At 34.6% G+C, this 17,513-nt stretch overlaps 1 protein-coding gene across 34 annotated transcripts in view; it reads right to left on the bottom strand.

Annotated features, from left to right (window-relative positions):
* The window catches only part of Nrxn1 (neurexin 1), a 1,060,789-nt gene that overhangs the window by 762,881 nt on the left and 280,395 nt on the right, over positions 1–17,513 (bottom strand). For 12 of the 34 annotated variants that reach the window (XM_047521996.1, XM_047521998.1, XM_047521995.1 and 9 more), the window contains one exon: positions 7,744–7,782. The exons of the other annotated variants lie outside the window; for them this stretch is intronic. In XM_047521996.1, coding sequence (XP_047377952.1) covers positions 7,744–7,782 — 39 coding nt within the window. The remainder of the gene's footprint in view (positions 1–7,743; positions 7,783–17,513) is intronic. 34 annotated transcript variants of the gene reach the window in all.

Genomic DNA, 17,513 nt, shown 5'->3' with positions numbered 1-17,513 from the left:
GGTTATATTAGTTAGGTCTGACCTTTAAGTATTTTTATTATCTTAAAAAAAAAAAAATCCTGTATCTCCCACAGGCATATGTGGCCAACAGGTATACATATATTTACTTTCAGGATGAACATTCAACTGCATGTGCTTTTCCCACTTACAATAACATAGGTGAATATTTTAAAATGCAATTCATTTTCCATATTCCTATGTGTATATACACATGGAAATATGGTATGCTTTTCTTCCTTGAATAAAGAAAAAAATAAGAAGAGTGAAAATAAAATAGTCAATTAAAGAAGAGAAAATAAATTTCTGGGAATGTACTGTTCTGAACTGGATGTTCTCGGCCACTAATTGAGCATTTTAATTAGTATTAGAATAGAAACACTCAGGTCAGCCATTGGTTGCTAAGAGGAGTCAGTTATGACCATTGAGAGAATAACAGGAATGACCAGGCAAATCCATGCTACCTGTATCTCTTACTGGGTGAAACATTGAATATTTAGACCATGTTTTCTTTTAAAAGTTTGAACTTATTTGAAATTATAGATAAATATGTCCCCACCAGCTTGTATATGTCTTGTGAAAGGAAAGCTGTTTAAGTCAGAGTTCTTCTGAGATTTAATGTTTTACTTTAATTTTCTTTTAAATTTACCTCTCAAAATGGCATTCTAAAAGGCAAATAAAGACTCTACCTATGTCAGTGCAACACATCTTTTAGTCGACCTTTATTCCTTATTGCTGTGTGACACTGCTCTTCACTGTAACTGCCTCATGCCCACGTCAATATCTGCAGGATTCATCTCTTATGATCCATGATATTCCCAAATAAAATTAAAATATAGACATCAGAGTTGAGCATAGCAGCAAGTTTTACCTTGGTAGATTTCCTATCAGCCTACAGGATTCTGTTCTCTGATTCACACTCAGAGATTTATGTATTGTTACATCAATTAGCTCAAATTCCAGTGTGGCCAATACTTTCCAAACTAGACACTAGCTTGCTATTCCTAACTACAAATATGGCAAGCTAACACAGGAATACAACTATTAATGTGCCTGTCCTGACATTCACTGAATGAAATACCTAATGAGGGAAAAGCCTCTGTTAATTATACCATAAATAAACGTTTAACATTTCTGAGCTTTAAATGACACAATAGGGAAACATTTATGTAGACTGAGACTGGTTTTACTGTTGATTGGATAAGCAGTTTGTTAGGGTTGCCAGGCAATGGCTAAGTAAACTTATTAAAAAAATCAAATTTAATTGAATAAATTCATAGATGGAAACAAACCAACCCAAAACAAGTACAAATTGAGAAATAACCTATTTTTTACAGCTCAAATCATAGATTGAGGCAAAATTTTGTTCAAATGAGTTTTTCTTATATTACGAAAAATGAAAGAAAATTAAAAAAAAAAAAAAAAACTGCCTTCCTAACAATTGCTTCATTTAGGATGGGAAATGAACACAAAATGATTAATGCCCACAAGTGACAAATGAATAATTTAGTCATCTCTGCAGACACTTCTGTTTCCTTGTAATATTTTGTTCCTTTAGATACATAATTGTACTTAATAATGAAAAGTAAATACAGCCATGATTTATTATTTTTATCAGGCTACGGAAGCAATTGTCAGATAAAGATACCAATGTGAATTGAGTACCGGCATGCTTTTCCCAATTTGCTAATCTTGGAGAAGATTAATACTTTATAATGCAGTTTTGATAATGATCAACCATTGAAAATTAGGTTTGATTAAAGGTAATCAACTTTCAGCAGGTTCACTCAATGATTATAAAGATATTTCTAAGAATGGAAATTGGACTTAACTAGCAAAGATGCTGTTCTCATTCTTGTTTCAACCTAGAGATATAGTGTAATTTGGAAATGCTACAGTTACCTAAGAACTCTTTTTTCATGTTTATATTTACATGAATGTATGTGGTAGATATAATTCTGATATGTTTCTGTTCTGTCATTTTTCATTTGTCTTAACTATTAAAAACTATTCTTTCGAGGAGTGGTTGTGCAAGCCTGTAATCCCAGCCATTTCAGAGGCTGAGACAGGAGGATTGCCAAGTTGAAAGTCAGGCTCAGCAATTTAGTGAGGCCCCAAGCAAACTGCCTAGGCCCTGTCTCAAAATAAAAAGTAGGGTTGGGTTGCGGCTGGGTAGTACAGCACTTGCCTAGCACTGGGTTCAATCCCCAGCACCACATAAAACTAAGCAAACAAAATAAAGGCATTGTGTCCATCTACAACTGAAAATATTAAAAAAAAAAAAAAAAAAAAAAAGTTAAAATAAAAAGTGAAAAAATAAGAGTTGAGGATGTAACTCTGTGATTAAGTGCCCCTGGGTTCAATCCGTGGTTTTAAAAAAAAAAAAAAAAAAGTTAAATTATTTAATGCCAGTGATTCTCATCTAGGGATGACATGCCCTGCAGGGAACTTTAAAAATACATTTTTTTTTTTTTTTTTTTTTTTTTTTTTTTGCCACAAGTAAGGGGTGCTACTGGTATCGAGTGAGTAAAGGCCAGGGATGCTATTAAAGATTCCATAATACACAAGTCAGTTCCTCATTACAAAAAACTATGATATCCCAAAGCCAGACATGATAAGCTTCAGAAATGTTGTCTTAAACCTTAAAATTTGATTCTATTCTCAAATAAATTTCTAAGTTCAGAAAGAAGCACTTTTTAATGAAACATGAATTTAAAATCCCTAGTTAACATGTCATGTACCAAGTTAATGCAAGTAAACATTGTGTCCTGCCTCTTTACCCAGCGCTGCTGGGTGGGTAACGCAAATTCAGGAAAAACAAGGGTAGGTGGTCATTTCAAAATAAAATAACCGAAAAGAAACCACAACAGCCCTAAGTATTTCGTTGCTTTTTTCTTTCTTTCTTTCTTTCTGTGACAATAAACATCCTATTTATGATTACTTTCTGTTTTGTTAGGTGTGAAGATGGAATTCTAATGAACCATCAAACATCATAAAAATAAAGAGGGAGCAAGTACCTGGCTCAAAGGTTCACTGCTTCATCATAGAAGGTCCTAAATTACTCTGGCAGTCCATATGAAACGAATGGGCTGTAGAGAAAAGCTTTTCCTAGCAGTGTACCTATGACTTGAATTTTTTCTCTCAAGAAAAAATAAACCATGTGCACACATATAACCTTAACACACACACACACACACACACACACCTCTTTATACTCTGTTAGCTAAAATGTCAAAGCAGATACAGTTCATACCACATAGGTAATAAGTTTTAGTATTAAATTAGTATAAGCAAATAAGTCCAGAGAATAGTAAATGAAGTATACAGGACTTCTGCATGTCCAAATGACAACTAATTGAAAGATTAGCCTTTTCATATGCACTAAGACCAGTTCTTAGCCTAACATACCATTATGTATGTTAAAAACCCACTTTAGTATGAAGGGTGTGTGGAAAGGTACTCTACTTTCCTGCACTTGACCACTGGAGTGAAATGATGTTGGACTATCCACATCAACTTTTTTTTTTTTTTTTTTTTTTGGTGGGGGAGGGCACTGGGGATTGAACCCAGGGATGCTTTACCACTAAATTACCTCCCAGCTCTTTTTATTTTGAGAGAGGATCTCGCTAAGTTTTGTAAAATCTTTTTAAAAGTTTAAAAGGCAGAATTTTAAACTTTTCAGAATTAATAGGTCTTTCTTTTTTTTTTTTAAGCATATTAAGCAGGTTTATTTAAAGGGAATAATACAGACTTCTCCTGGCAGGGAGAAGGGGGCCATGGCTGATGTTCTAAAAGTCCCAAGAAGTGAGTGCACCCTACATCTTTTATAGGTTAAAGTCTCTTTTGTTCTCCAGTTTTCTCCCCCCTTATCTCTCTCTCCTTCCTGCCTATGTGACTAGGCCTGGTTTTGCATAAGTGAGAAGCCATGGGCAGGGGGAGGGCCAAGGTGAATCAACCCAGTAACCAATGGCATATCTCAGTGAGGAACTTAGCAAAGTAGCTTCATTCTCAAAAGTAATAGAAAATAAGGTCTCATAATTTTCTTTGACATCCAACCTGTCCTGATGAGATGGCTAAAGTGCCTTAGGCACAAGGTTTCTATTAAAACCTGTTAGATCCTTCCAGATCTCAGTCAAGGCTTACATTGAAATGTAAATAGGAAGCCTAAAGGCTCAGTAGGAGACCGGTCTCAAACCCAAGGAAAAAAAAGGTAAAAAGAGTCTTACCTAAACTCCCCCAAAAGTAAATTTATGGTACTTTACTAAAGTAATTAACGGCCGTATCATTTTTCCAGGACTCTTTTTTTTTTAATTCTATATTTTTTTAAGCTCATGATTTTTTTTGATCAGTTCTATTTTTTTATTCAACTAGAGTTTTTGAACATCTGTTACATTGCAATGGAGATTCACCTATAAAGTTACAAGGCCTTTGATTTTGTGTTATTTGTATGTCGTGCTGTCTGATGTCATGTTTTGTCTGTATCAAAACTGAGCGCTCCTAAAATTAAAATTTAAAAATGGATCCAGATACTTTAATTCACGTGATTTAAAGGTTCAATTCAAATTGGGTAAACTAATGAAAGTAAAATGTCTTTGAAAATAACTCACAAGTCTCTAGGTGGTCAAGTCAATAAAATATTGATGTTAATAAAATGTCTAATATCAATTGTTTCTAGGACTTTTCTTCAACAGGAAAGAGACAGCAAATACTGTTCAGGACACTTGTCTGATTTCTTGGTTTTTACAGAACAAGTGAATTAGAGTTAACATGTAAGGTCTTTCTTTTCTTGCTAATCTTAAATAAAAAATCAAAAGAAGAAAGATGTCAAAACATAATTGTTTCTCTGGGTAACTCTAAAATATTTAGGAGAAAAATCTCATCAAGCCAATATTTTAAATTATATATTTTAATTGACTTATACTTTACTTTGTTTGAAAATATTTTTATAAGTGACATTAAGACTTACAAAAACAAGCACAAATAGGAAAGAAAAAAATAAATTTAAAACGTAATGAAACAAATCAAGAATATAGAAAAAGAGGAAAGTAAGAATAAGAAGATGGAAACAGGAATGAAGGGCACATGATGTACAGTTCTAGAGACCTTAAAGGTGTCTCATTTATTTGACCCTAGTTCAGTGAAAAATAATTTTTAAAGTTTGCTGATGAGGGGGTGGGGCAGGGGAAGAGCAAAAGAAAAGAGGAGAGGAAGAGACAGACAAGGTTGCTTTTTTTTTACAGAATTAGGAAGAGACAAAAGATTCAATCTGATTAACATCTTACAGTATTTCCTTCTTGTAACCAGAATACTCCTTAATCCACTGGAAATTTTGGAACTTTCAGATTATATCTCAATAAACAACCACAAAATATGAGCTCAGAATAGTCTATATCCAAAAGATATACAGTCCCAAATGTCAGCAAACCTCTTGCCTCTGTCTTCTTCTTGCTCTATCTAAAACAATCCCAATCCTGTTATAACCCAGGGATTCCTTTTATCTCTCCTTTGCTCATGTCCCTCAATCAATGCCCACATCCAGTGACTCACAAATGCATCACACAGCACAGATCTCCTTTCAGGTTCAGATCTATAGATCCAAGTGCCTATGTGACATCTTCCTCTTAGATGATCTCAAGATACCTGAATTCCTTTTGTTGATCTGTCTCTGCTTCATTCTGTAATCTAGACCTCTGATGTATGGCCACTTTCCCATCTTGACTAACTCCATCCACATCCAAGAAATTATAATAGAAACTACTGCAATATTTTTCTAATGGGGACCAGGCATTCACTTTGACATTACTAATCTGGAAAATTAAATCTGGTCATTCTTCCAAAAACCTCAAAAACTGTCCCTTTGCTATTTCAGAATAAAAACAAAACTTTATTATGGCCTGGAAGTTCGGGTTTAGGTTTGAAGCAAAACACTAATTTAATCACATCTCGAACCACTTTCCCCTTATTGCTAGGCATTCCAGTTAAAATGGTCTTTCATTTGCATTTTCCATCCCCTTTCTACCACAGACCTTGAACATGCTGTTTTCCCTCTACATGGAACACCTTTTTGTTTGACTGTTTGGTCATCTGGTTCACCCCATTCATTTTTCAGAATCCACAGCAAATATTATTTCTTTGGAAAGATTCTCTCAGAACCCTTGAGTAGGACAAATCTATCCAGAGAGATCTCTGAAATTCTGTTTCTCTCTCTTTCTAAGATGCCATTTATGACTGCAATTTGAAGTTTCTTTGTGGAATTACCTACTTAGAATATTTATTCCCTCTTAAGGTTATCAAAATGAGAGGAACCATATCTATATTTTTGCTCATGTTTAGACCCTCAGTTTGAAATAGGCAATGCTTGACATAGTGCATGTTTGATAAATATTTTGTCAAATGAATAGTATCACAGTCATAGCTAAAATTTAGTATCTAAAATTAAGGGTGATAAAAAATCAACTATTTGAAATGTTGATCCTAATATCTATAGCAGTGATACATCTTAGGAAAGACACATTATTCTGACCATGTTATGAAAGAGCATTTGAAAATTATTCAAAGAAAAATACGACTACTTGAGACCATTAAAAAATTTCCACTTATAAAACTTTTACTTTACTGTTTAGACATATTAATTTATTATTCCAACTACTGTACAACACGGATGATATTATGTCCATTTTAAATGAGAGAAAACTGAGCTTCAAAAGTTAACTAATTTTTCTAATGTATTGTTAAATATAAGTGGTAGAGTGAGAATTTGAACCCAGGATGTAGCTCCATAACCTACAGCCTTAACTTCTATGCCATATAATGTCAGCAACATCTAAATTCAGGAAAGTGCTTAGAGGAGAAGTGAGAACTGTTTGGATTTAATAATTCTCAGTCATTTAACAATTTTGTAACATCAGCCTCTCTAGCAGAGTCTTGCTCTTCCTTTCATTTAAATATATAAAGTTTGCAATTTTTTAATGATGATATTGACACCAAGATGGAGTCATTCAATAAAAGTCAGTTACTAAGGCCTGGTGCCATGGTTCATGCCTGTAATCCCAGTTCCTCTGCAGGTTGAAGCAGGAGGGTTGCAAGTTTGAGGACAGCCTGGGCAACTTGGTGAGACCTTGTCTCAAAATCAAACAGTAAGGTCTAAAACAATATAAACACTGCATTATTTAAAAACAAAATCATGCTACATGAAATAAGCCAATCCCCAAAAACCAAAGGCTGAATGTTTTCCCTGATAAGTGGATGACAATACATAATGGGGGTGGGGGGTGGGGTGAGAGAAGAATGAAAGAACTTTAGATTACATAGAAGGAAATGAGAGGGAGGAGAGGGCAGGGGTATGAAAGATGGTGGAATGAGACAGACATCATTACCCTATGTACATGTATGATTACATGAATGGTGTGAATCTACATCGTGCACAACCATAGAAACGGAAAATTGTATCCCATTTGTGTACAAAGAATCAAAATGCAGTCTGTAAAAATAAAAAATAAAAAAATCAAACAAAGAAAAGTTCTCATTGACAGTGGTCCAAAAGCCTTATAATAAGGTTCCCATGTGGAAGATACTCAATGAATTTTTCTTTTACTAGTCAAAACTACAAGCATTTTTAAGAAAACACTAAAGAATTTGTGTTGATACACACTAGAGAGGCATGAATTGATCAAGAAAGATTTATGGAAAGCAAATATTCTCCAAACATGCAAATTCTAAAAGGAACAAGGTGTGGGTAAACCTTACCTGAAGAAAGGTGTGGTAAATGGCTGGGAACCATGGATGCTGGAAAACATTTAAATACAAAATGACTTTTTAGATCAAATACCACTTTTGAAGGTAACTTCTGATTTAAAATGGTCTAGATTTAAATATAACAAAATCAAACTTCATTGGATTGCAGCTTCAACTACAGAGTAAATGTGCCCTTTCCAAAGATTGTGTTTTAGATTCCATTCACTTGAAAAATAAATACGTAATTAAATCTTGTTTAATTTGGTGAAGTTGCTGGTTTTGAGAAGACTCCATTGGGGGTCATTTAATTTTCATTTGATATCGGTGAAGTACTAGGAAAACTTTTTACACAATTGACATAGCTTCATCAAACTGCACAACTATTTCACCGACTCTAACTTATCTGTTTCTGACCTTCAAAAGTTGATAGAAGTAGCAGTAGTGTATATATTCTAAATTAAAAAGAAACAATTTCCTGTTTCAAATGATAGCTCTGACTGCGTTTATATAATGCTGAACCATTTATCATCTAATTTATACAAAGCTGAAAGAATGTCACACACACACACAAATGACATTTCTTGCACACAAAAATATGGAAGCTGCAGATTTTTAGCAGCAGTAGAATATTTCTGTCTCTTTGCCCCTAGAGCAAAAATATATTGCATAATTTCTTGGGTAGTAAATGATAGAGCTCTAGAACTTTTCTAAAATCTTGCACAATTTTTTTAATGACAATTTGATAAGTCCTTTAATTTGGGCACTGAAGGAAGATGTTTTGATAGTAAAATAATGAATATAACTTGTTGAAGGAAGGTGGAGGATTCTCAGAACTAACCAGCAAGTTTATGCTTGAAAAGGATAACTGAATATAAGCTGTACATGAAACCAAAGTCTCACAATCATAATGGTAAAAGGCAGGCGGGACCTCAGAGGGCAGCATTCTGACCGCATCATCAGGCAACTAGGTGGATAGTGAGGGGAGCCCCTGGGAGAGGCTGGAACTGTCATCAGATCTGTCTTGGATGGGTTGCTGAATGTCACTAAGACTGTTTCCTCATCTTTAGAAGACTTAGTTTGGATCAGCACTCTTTAAGGTGTAGTCTAGATCTTAAATATCAGGGTTTTTAAACTGTTAACAGGAATACACCTGCCAAGGAAACAAGAGCAAGACTCTACATTTCTAAGTTCTGATTCACCACATATCACCACATATCTATGGATGGCAAAAATTACAGATCCCTATTATTATGGTTTTTTTATAGCACAATAGAAACAGACCAGAGCATTGAATTGAGGATGGATATATACATATATATGTGTGTGGATATATATCCACACACACACACACACACATACACATTAAATACATACATATGCACATATACATACATATATACATATATATATATATTTTTTTTAAACTTTGGATGAATCCAGAGGTGCTTAACCACTAAGCCACAACCCCAGTCCTTTTTATGTGTGTGTGTTTTTTTTTTTTTTTTTTTTTTTGAGACATGACTTCACTAAGTTGATGAGACTGGCTTTGAACATGAGATCCTCCTGCCTCAGCTTCCTGAGCTGTTGGAATTACATGTGTGTGCCACTGTGCTCAGTTACTAATGATATTTTATTAATGAAACATGCTTGTATAGTTAAAAGTACATATTAATAGTGTTTCCAAGATACTTTCATTATGCATTAAAAAACAAAGTGTTTATCTCTAAGTAAAATACAACTTGATTGCCTCCAGATACTTCCTCTGTATTCCATCTTTAAAAAAAATAATCTGATGAACCATATGAATTTTCTAAAATTCATCTATTTTTTACCTAAGTAAACCTAAAGTTTTAAAGGTTTAACCTGAATGAACTTGTTGGTACATATGTGTGTGTATAACACTAGATGGTAGACAAATCCAATAATCAATATGGTTATCTGCATTGCCAGAAATTTTAAGAAATGAAGAAAGCTTTTGTAATCCACTTCCTCTATGTCATTGGTGTTCCCATAGTCTATAAGAGTATGGATGGGGTTAATCAATATTAATTTACTTAGTGTATCATCATTTTCCTAAAAGTAGGAAGGGGATTTTAATATTGTCCTCATTATTTAATAGGAAGTATCAAATTTTGAGTGTCTTGGGCAATGTGGCGTGATTTGAAAATTATTAAATTCTTCTCAGGCTTAAAAATGTGTCAGTGCAGTCAAAGGGAAATAGGTGAAGCAATCAAAGCATATGTATTTTACTATCATTAAACCATAGTGGATGTTATTACTCAGTCTTAAGGAAGAATGAAATAATGTCATTTGCTGGTAAATGGATAGAGCTGGAGAATATCATGCTAAGCAAAATAAGCCAATCCCCCAAAACCAAAAGACTAAAGTTTTCTCTGATATGTGGATGCTAATTCACAATGGTGGAGGGGCTAGGGAAGAATAGAGTTACTCTAGATTAGTAGAAAGGATTGAAGGGAGGGGAGGGGTATGGGAGTAAGAAGGATAATAGAATGAATCAGCCATTACTACCCTGTGTACACATGTAACTATACCACTGGTGGGATTCTATATCAAGTATAACAAGAAGAATGAGAAATTATACTCCATTATATATGATGCATCAAAGTACATTCAACTGTCATGTATAACTAGTTAAAACAAATTTTAAAAATAAAAAAATAAAAATAAACAGTGGAACAATGTGATTTTGAATGTCAGTTGGTCATATAAACACAGTTGTCAGCCTTTGGAGAGTTCTCTAACCTCCCACCACCAAGCCTACATTACATCACTTAGCAATACACATTGCATTATGTGTCTCTCAGGTAAATTTTATTTTGTTATTTTTTTTTAGCCTCTTATAAAACTGAGCCATTTATCCATCTATACCCGCTTTCTGTGTTGTTAGGTATTCAGTGAACAGGGCTTCTGAGGAAATCTTGCTTTGCCCAGTTTCAGGTACCTGAGTCTGGATTATCCAGGACAACCCTGGTAGTTTCTTTCTAAAGCCTGGATTGGTTTAGGAATGGGCCAGTATTTCTGGGAAATTTGAGAGAAAGATTGTCATTTGAAATTCACACACACATATACAGTTCTAGTCTACCTTAAATATAGTTTCTGAGGATGTGATATTAAGGTATTGTACCTAACTTGTGATCACAGTAGGATAAAATTAAGGATAAAAGTCACTCGGCTAAAGGTAGCGGCATAAAGATGGTCACATTCAAAGGAATCTGTAGCCTCTGCATTTTTAGTTATATGTAATAAAAACCAAAGGTTGAATGTTTTCCCTGATAAGTGGATGATGATACATAATGGGGGTGGGAGGTAAGTGAAGAATGGAGGAACTTTAGATTAGCTAGAAGGAAATGAGAGGTAGAAGGGGGTGGGGTATGAAAGATGGTGGAATGAGATAAACATCATTACCCTATGTACATGTATGAATACATGAATGGTACGAATCTACATCATGCACAACTATAGAAAAGTTGTATCCCATTTATGTACAATGAATCAAAATGCAGTCTGTAAAAATATAAAACAAATAAATTTAAAAAATTCTTCTTCTTTGAGAAGTGTCATGGTACAAATAAAAACAAAGTCATAAAACATGTTCCTGTCAATCTCACCTCTCAAGATTCTAGATTACAGTATACAGTAAACCTTCAGGAAATTACCATTAAGTATACAAATGGGAGCAGAATGGAAACTTTGAAATATCATCTCAATATGATAAAACTGGATCTTTACTAAATCAGTGGAACCAATTGGTGATTCCTCCAAAGAAACTGAACATTTGCAGAGTAGATAGATATTCCACAACCTAATAAAAGTGGCAAATTTTTTTTGTGCTTTGTCAATGTTTGTATGAGTCAGTTTATATTTACATAAAATTGTCAATGGGATGGTTAATACTGACTTTTTAAAAATGAGTTTCCTGCAGTATTTCTTTGTTGGCAGAATTAAAGGAGTATTAATTTCCACACTTAAAGCATGTTAATATTTAATGTAGGAGGCTTAGAAAGATGAGGAAGAAAGAGAAGGAAAAAAGATGGAATAAAAGTTCATTTTGGTATCAGAGATTGATTACAAAGAAGTGTGACTTGAAGCAATTCATTTTTGGAGAAACCCTCATAATAGATAACTTCCCATAGCTTGGTTCATGAACCTTATTTTTAGTTGAGCTAGTAACAAAGGAAACAATTAGACACAATCACCAACCTTTTCGTGCATTAATGCCAGGGCAAATTAACTCCTACCACTAAAATTACTGCTTCTGTCTGTCAAAATCTGTGAAGGGTATGACTTACTGCACTCAGGGCATAATTTTGTCTTTCTGCCTGCATAAAACTGACACATAAAAATCAATATTAATTAAAACAGATCAAAACTGTCCTCATTAGCTTATTTGGCTGTCTCTATCATGTGAGGTTTACCATTTATGACAGAGGCACAATAGAGTCTGGACTCAACCAATCCCCCTTACAAATGATAAATGTTCCTTTATTGGTTGAGTCTAAGTAATTGTTCTCATGAGAATAAAGTTACAGTGTAACTTCAGAAAGTCTACTGCAAATTTCATTCAGTTATTCTAAGACATTTGACCATATATTTATTTATTTATTTATTTATTTTTGCTCAATTTATCTGTATTCTCTATTTCCTTCTTCCCCAAAATTTCCTAATACGAGAAAAGAATGAGAATTTACTTCAGAAGTCTGGAATCACTGTGTTCTGCAGAACATATAAAATCTGACACCTTCTACTTTAAATTAAAATTCATATGATTTTAAAATTTATTACATTATTGCACCTTTATTTTGATGTAAAAATAATGCTTTCCTAAAATACAGATGAGGCAAGGGTTTCATGCTCATTTGTTGACTTTGCAAATGTGTATGGCAATTGATGAAGTCTGTCACCTCCATTTCCCTCCACATGTTCTCCATTCTCTCCATGCTTATTTTCTGCAGGGTACTCTTAATGAAGAAAATGACAGTAGTTCCAGAGAATGTTACCATCGGTGACATGATTTCACATTGGAACCCCAACTGTGAACTGTCTAACACACTGACCACTGGGAACAGGAAATGTATGGCTGACATCTTCTGTTCTTTCCTGGTTCCAGTTATGCTTTGAGGCCATCTCTGAGATGTGGAACCCTACGTGATATGAGACATTCACTTGTTACCATCAAAATTCATTTAAAGAATAATTTTGGTGTATTTAAAAAAATAAACCAACAAACATAATGAACTAGCTATATACCACCCACAAATAAGAAAACAAAAAGAGGAGGAGAGACAAGAAATATGGGTGACCTATTAATATCAAATCAATTAACTTTAAGCATAGATAATTTTGTCACTTATCTAGTCCCATTTACCAATTTATGCTCAACATATAGAAAAATGACTTATAAAGATTAAACCATTTCCTAAATATTGCAGAATGAAAGGAATTTACCTTGAAGATTATCACACACACGCACACACACACACACACACAATCATATAGATATGGAGAGAGAGAGAATTCTGACCTCCAAGTGTCAACTGTCCTTAGAGTACATGGTCCTACAATCAAATGATTTGGTTTATAAAATCCCAGTCTAAATGATCATATGCAAATTACTTAATTTCTAAATCTCAGTGTTCCAATCCAGAATATAGGTGCAATAATAACAATGACCTAACAGATCTCTCAAGAGGATTAAATGGGTTCTCAACCCATGGCAGCTGCTACTAATAGTAAGTAATGAAGCAGCAGAGTTGTATACTCACAATTGTATAAACAATAATTTAAAGAAATATACTCCAAAGCCTTAGTTATTTCCACCTTCTCACTATCAAGGTGAGAAAATTTAACTTTCTAAGGTCAGTAGACAGACCCAAGTGCCCCCAATTAGTTGGTGGCATAAACTGGACAACTAAAGAGGCCTTATTCAAGGTCACTAGAATTTGCTGATGCATATTTCAAAATTGAAGCAGGGCAAAGATAAGGAAGAATGGTAATTTCCAAAAATAAGACTAACTGCCATTTTCATTGTAAAGGGATAGCAAACATAAGCCAGAATATTAAGAATCCTTGGAAAGGGTATGTTTCTTCTTCTATGACAGAACGTACTTTTGTGTTTGCAGTAATGAGATGATGTGCTGTTTGCACTAGAGGTTGGTTGGTTCCCCCTCCTCAGAGTTCTGGTGCTATCAGTATCTACAATTTTAATCCCAGTGCTCTGTTTTCTTTGTAGAAATCAAGGACTTAATGTCACTGAAATTTTAAAATGTGCATTCTTTATCAACAAAATTAATATGGAATTGCTAATGGAGGGTGGCAAACTAAATCTAGGGAAGTAGTCAGCATTTTTTATTTTTGTCAGAAAATATTTCAAATAGACAATTTCTTGGTTCAGCAGTTTGTGCTGAGAAATGGGGAAGGAAGTAGGAGGAATGTTGGAAGGAGTGGAACATTAAATGAGCATTAAATAATCAGACATAATACTAAATACTTTCCATATCAATTACTTTTTCCAGAATCTCAAAGAGAAAGGCAATCTGCAGATTTAAAAAAAGCTGGTTATCAGTTAAATTTACAAATGACAAGGACATTTTGAAAATATTGAACCCTAACTGATTCAACCAACTATTGTGCAATTTTTAAAAGCTCACTGGATTCTCATCTTTTGCATCATTGATAAGAGAATCCTATATATATTTTTTAATTCCTACATACTAAAATAACTTGAACAGAGGTGAGAAATGACTACTTTATTCTGAATTTTATTCAACAGGAAAGGATTTGATAGCAAAGTTCCAGAGAATTAAACCTTTGTGGGGAATATAGATTAATGGAAATGGAATTAGTTTCCTCCTTCACAGAAAAACCATACACTCACTGGTTTTGTATCCAATTTTAACCTGAGATTGCCCTTTGGGTCCTAGAGTCTTTATAGATGCCATGAGTGTGCAGGGTTGGGATTCTCAATCTCACTGAGACTTTTTCTTCCAAGTGCTATTTCCATTTTCATATCTTTTGAAAACATTTATGATACCATCAAGACCTAAGATACATAATTTTAAAAAGTATTACTTATAAAATATAATGTATGACTTTTGTAGTCAGAAGAACTGTATGATCACTTTATATTACAAAAAGCAATAATAACCTAAACACTATCATAGTTTTCATTACTTTGGAGTAAAAACAGTGTAATATTTTAATGAAGAATCAAAGAAGTAGTATCTGTAAACACAGGGGATTCCCAGTGTGAAAAGAAAAAAGAAAAGAAAAGAAAAATGCTTCTCAAACATGGTCATCTCCCCAAATATGAATACTGGTCATTATATGTAATGTGGGGAAATATTTTCTTTCTAGTAATAGACTTGTAGACAATATTGTTAATAATCACAGCTATCTGCCAAAACTATTATATCCAAAGAACTCCCCTCAACCTTTACAAACATTTCCATTGTTCTTTGCAAAACAATTTTCCCTATTTTATAGATAAACAAATTGAGGTACAGACTACTTAAGTAACTTCTCGGAAAAGCAAAATCCAGGTGAAAAGATGTTACCTATTTGATCAATAGTCCCACTTTAGGCTTTAGACTATCAGTAGATAGTTAAAACTGTAGAGTAGGACTAGAATTTTAGGCTGCTGGAAAAATGCTATTCATTTCCTCGGTAAATAACACATAACTGGCACAAAATGTTAAAGGGAATATGAAGTAGTACAGGATAAAATTAACCTGTTGCCTAAATTATCACAAAAGACCACAAAAAAGAAAAAGATAACTGAATCATAATTTTCAAGACTGACTCACTTGATGTTTCTCTATTCACAGCTTCATGCATCACATTCTGAGTTCTCAATGGAAAACAGCTAGGGTAGACAGTCCCCAAGTACCATGACCCCCAGAAACATCATAGTTAAGGCTTCGGAATCCAACAAGCAGGGTGGGTTCCTAGCCCCACCACTGACTAGCTGTATGATTTTTGGCAAGTGACTTAACCTCTAAACCTGTTACTCATTCAGAAAATGAAGTTGAAAAGAATATCTACATGAAAAGGCTATTACTAGGATTAAAGCGAGATGATGTGAATGAAATGCCAGGGAAGTATGCGGCCAATAGCAATTGCTCAAAAATCGTAAGTATTTTTACATTTATAGATGCCCCACTAGAATTCAAAGGAAATTTAACTTTTTCCTCCATGGGTACCAATGCTAGTAAGTACCTTCTATACTGTTAACCTGCTTCCTTCCCTTGATTTTTATTTCCATTGAGGAACACATAACTAACTTAAGCAAGGCCTACCTCTTTCCATCTTGACTTACTCTATTATTTATTTTTACTCTTTTTCCTCAGTACCGAGGATGGAACCAAGGACCTTGCATATGCTAGAAAAGTGCTCTATTACTAAGGTATACCACCAGCCCCACCCCACCGTATCACCACAGGGTTAACATATGGTGGTGGAAATTACTGTTGCAATTAAGAAACATCTACAGAGTGGGATTTATCTCAGTAATAGGGCATGCTCTGAGCATGTGTGAGACCCTGGGTTCAATTTCTAGCACCTTTAAGAAAAAATCTAGTTAAGATAAAAATCCCTTCCTGTTACTGTCAATGGAACACCTGGTCCAGCTCCCTCTCTGCTTACATCAGAGAAGCATCTAGCAGTGATATGAAGCCACAGAAGTCTCATCCCAATTTATGAGCTACAAAATGTTTTTCTGGCATTCAAATTTGTATTTCTAAATCAACTTTACCATAGAAAAACTGGTAAGCATAGTGACAAAGTTCTGATGGTTACACAATACTACCTGCCATGGGGACATTAGGGGTTAAGTGGGTTTTCGAGAACTCACTGGTCTGAAGTACTTGAGACCAAGAGCATCAAAGAAAGAACAAGGTCTGAGTTTCAAGCAACCAGTTCACAAAGGCACTTTTGAAAACTTAGAAGCAAAGTGAGACTTGGAAGCTGGAGTTGGCTTCCTTTTTCTTTGCCTGTGCTCTCACTGGCCACTAGAGGGCTGCTGTGAATCATCACCCAAAGGTTCTTAATATTCTCAGTTCTGAAATTAGGGTCTGTTTCAAGGGCAGAACCATGTTCTACTCTACTCTTTCTTTATCTGCGGAGAGACTGTCTAGAAATGAGAAAGACCATTTCAAGAGCTGATCAATATCTTGTTGTAGAAAATAGATGAAGGCAGTATGTTGAAAGCAGAAAGGCGGGGGTGGGGTGGGCAACAGAAATGGGAACTACTAAACACTGAGTCAGCTTCCCAGTCTGTCTGGGACTGCTCATTTTCTTGTTGACAAACAAGGAGGGCAAACTCCAGGAAGCATATTCAAGTGTAAAAATGAACCTAACCAATGAACTTTTCTTCATGTAGTCTATTTTAAAGATAGATTATCATGAATGGTAAAGAAAGACAGACTGACATTACAGGATGCACCTTTGATGTGCACTTAAGGTGCATCACACCAGAGTTCACAAGTTTTATCACATAGGCCACCGACCTCTAGCTGGTGTTTCTGAAGAACTTTTGCTGGTGTCCACAGTTTACTTGGTACGTGTTGGCATTTGGGATGGAAGTGAGAATACCAGGCAAATGCAAGGGCAGAGAAGTAGAGATTATTCACATCTGCAGTAAGTTTCCCATTTCATATAGATTTCTTTGTAACTGTGTGTTAATGCTATAGTTTAGATGTTGAATGTTACCCAAAGGCTTGGTCCCCAAGTTGGTGCTATTGGGATGTGATAGAACCTTTAAGGCA

This window comes from Sciurus carolinensis, chromosome 13, assembly GCF_902686445.1.
Source record: "Sciurus carolinensis chromosome 13, mSciCar1.2, whole genome shotgun sequence".
Classification (NCBI taxonomy): Eukaryota; Metazoa; Chordata; class Mammalia; order Rodentia; family Sciuridae; genus Sciurus; species Sciurus carolinensis.
The sequence above is the reverse complement of the archived record's forward strand: the minus strand, read 5'-3'. Positions and strand labels throughout refer to the sequence as shown.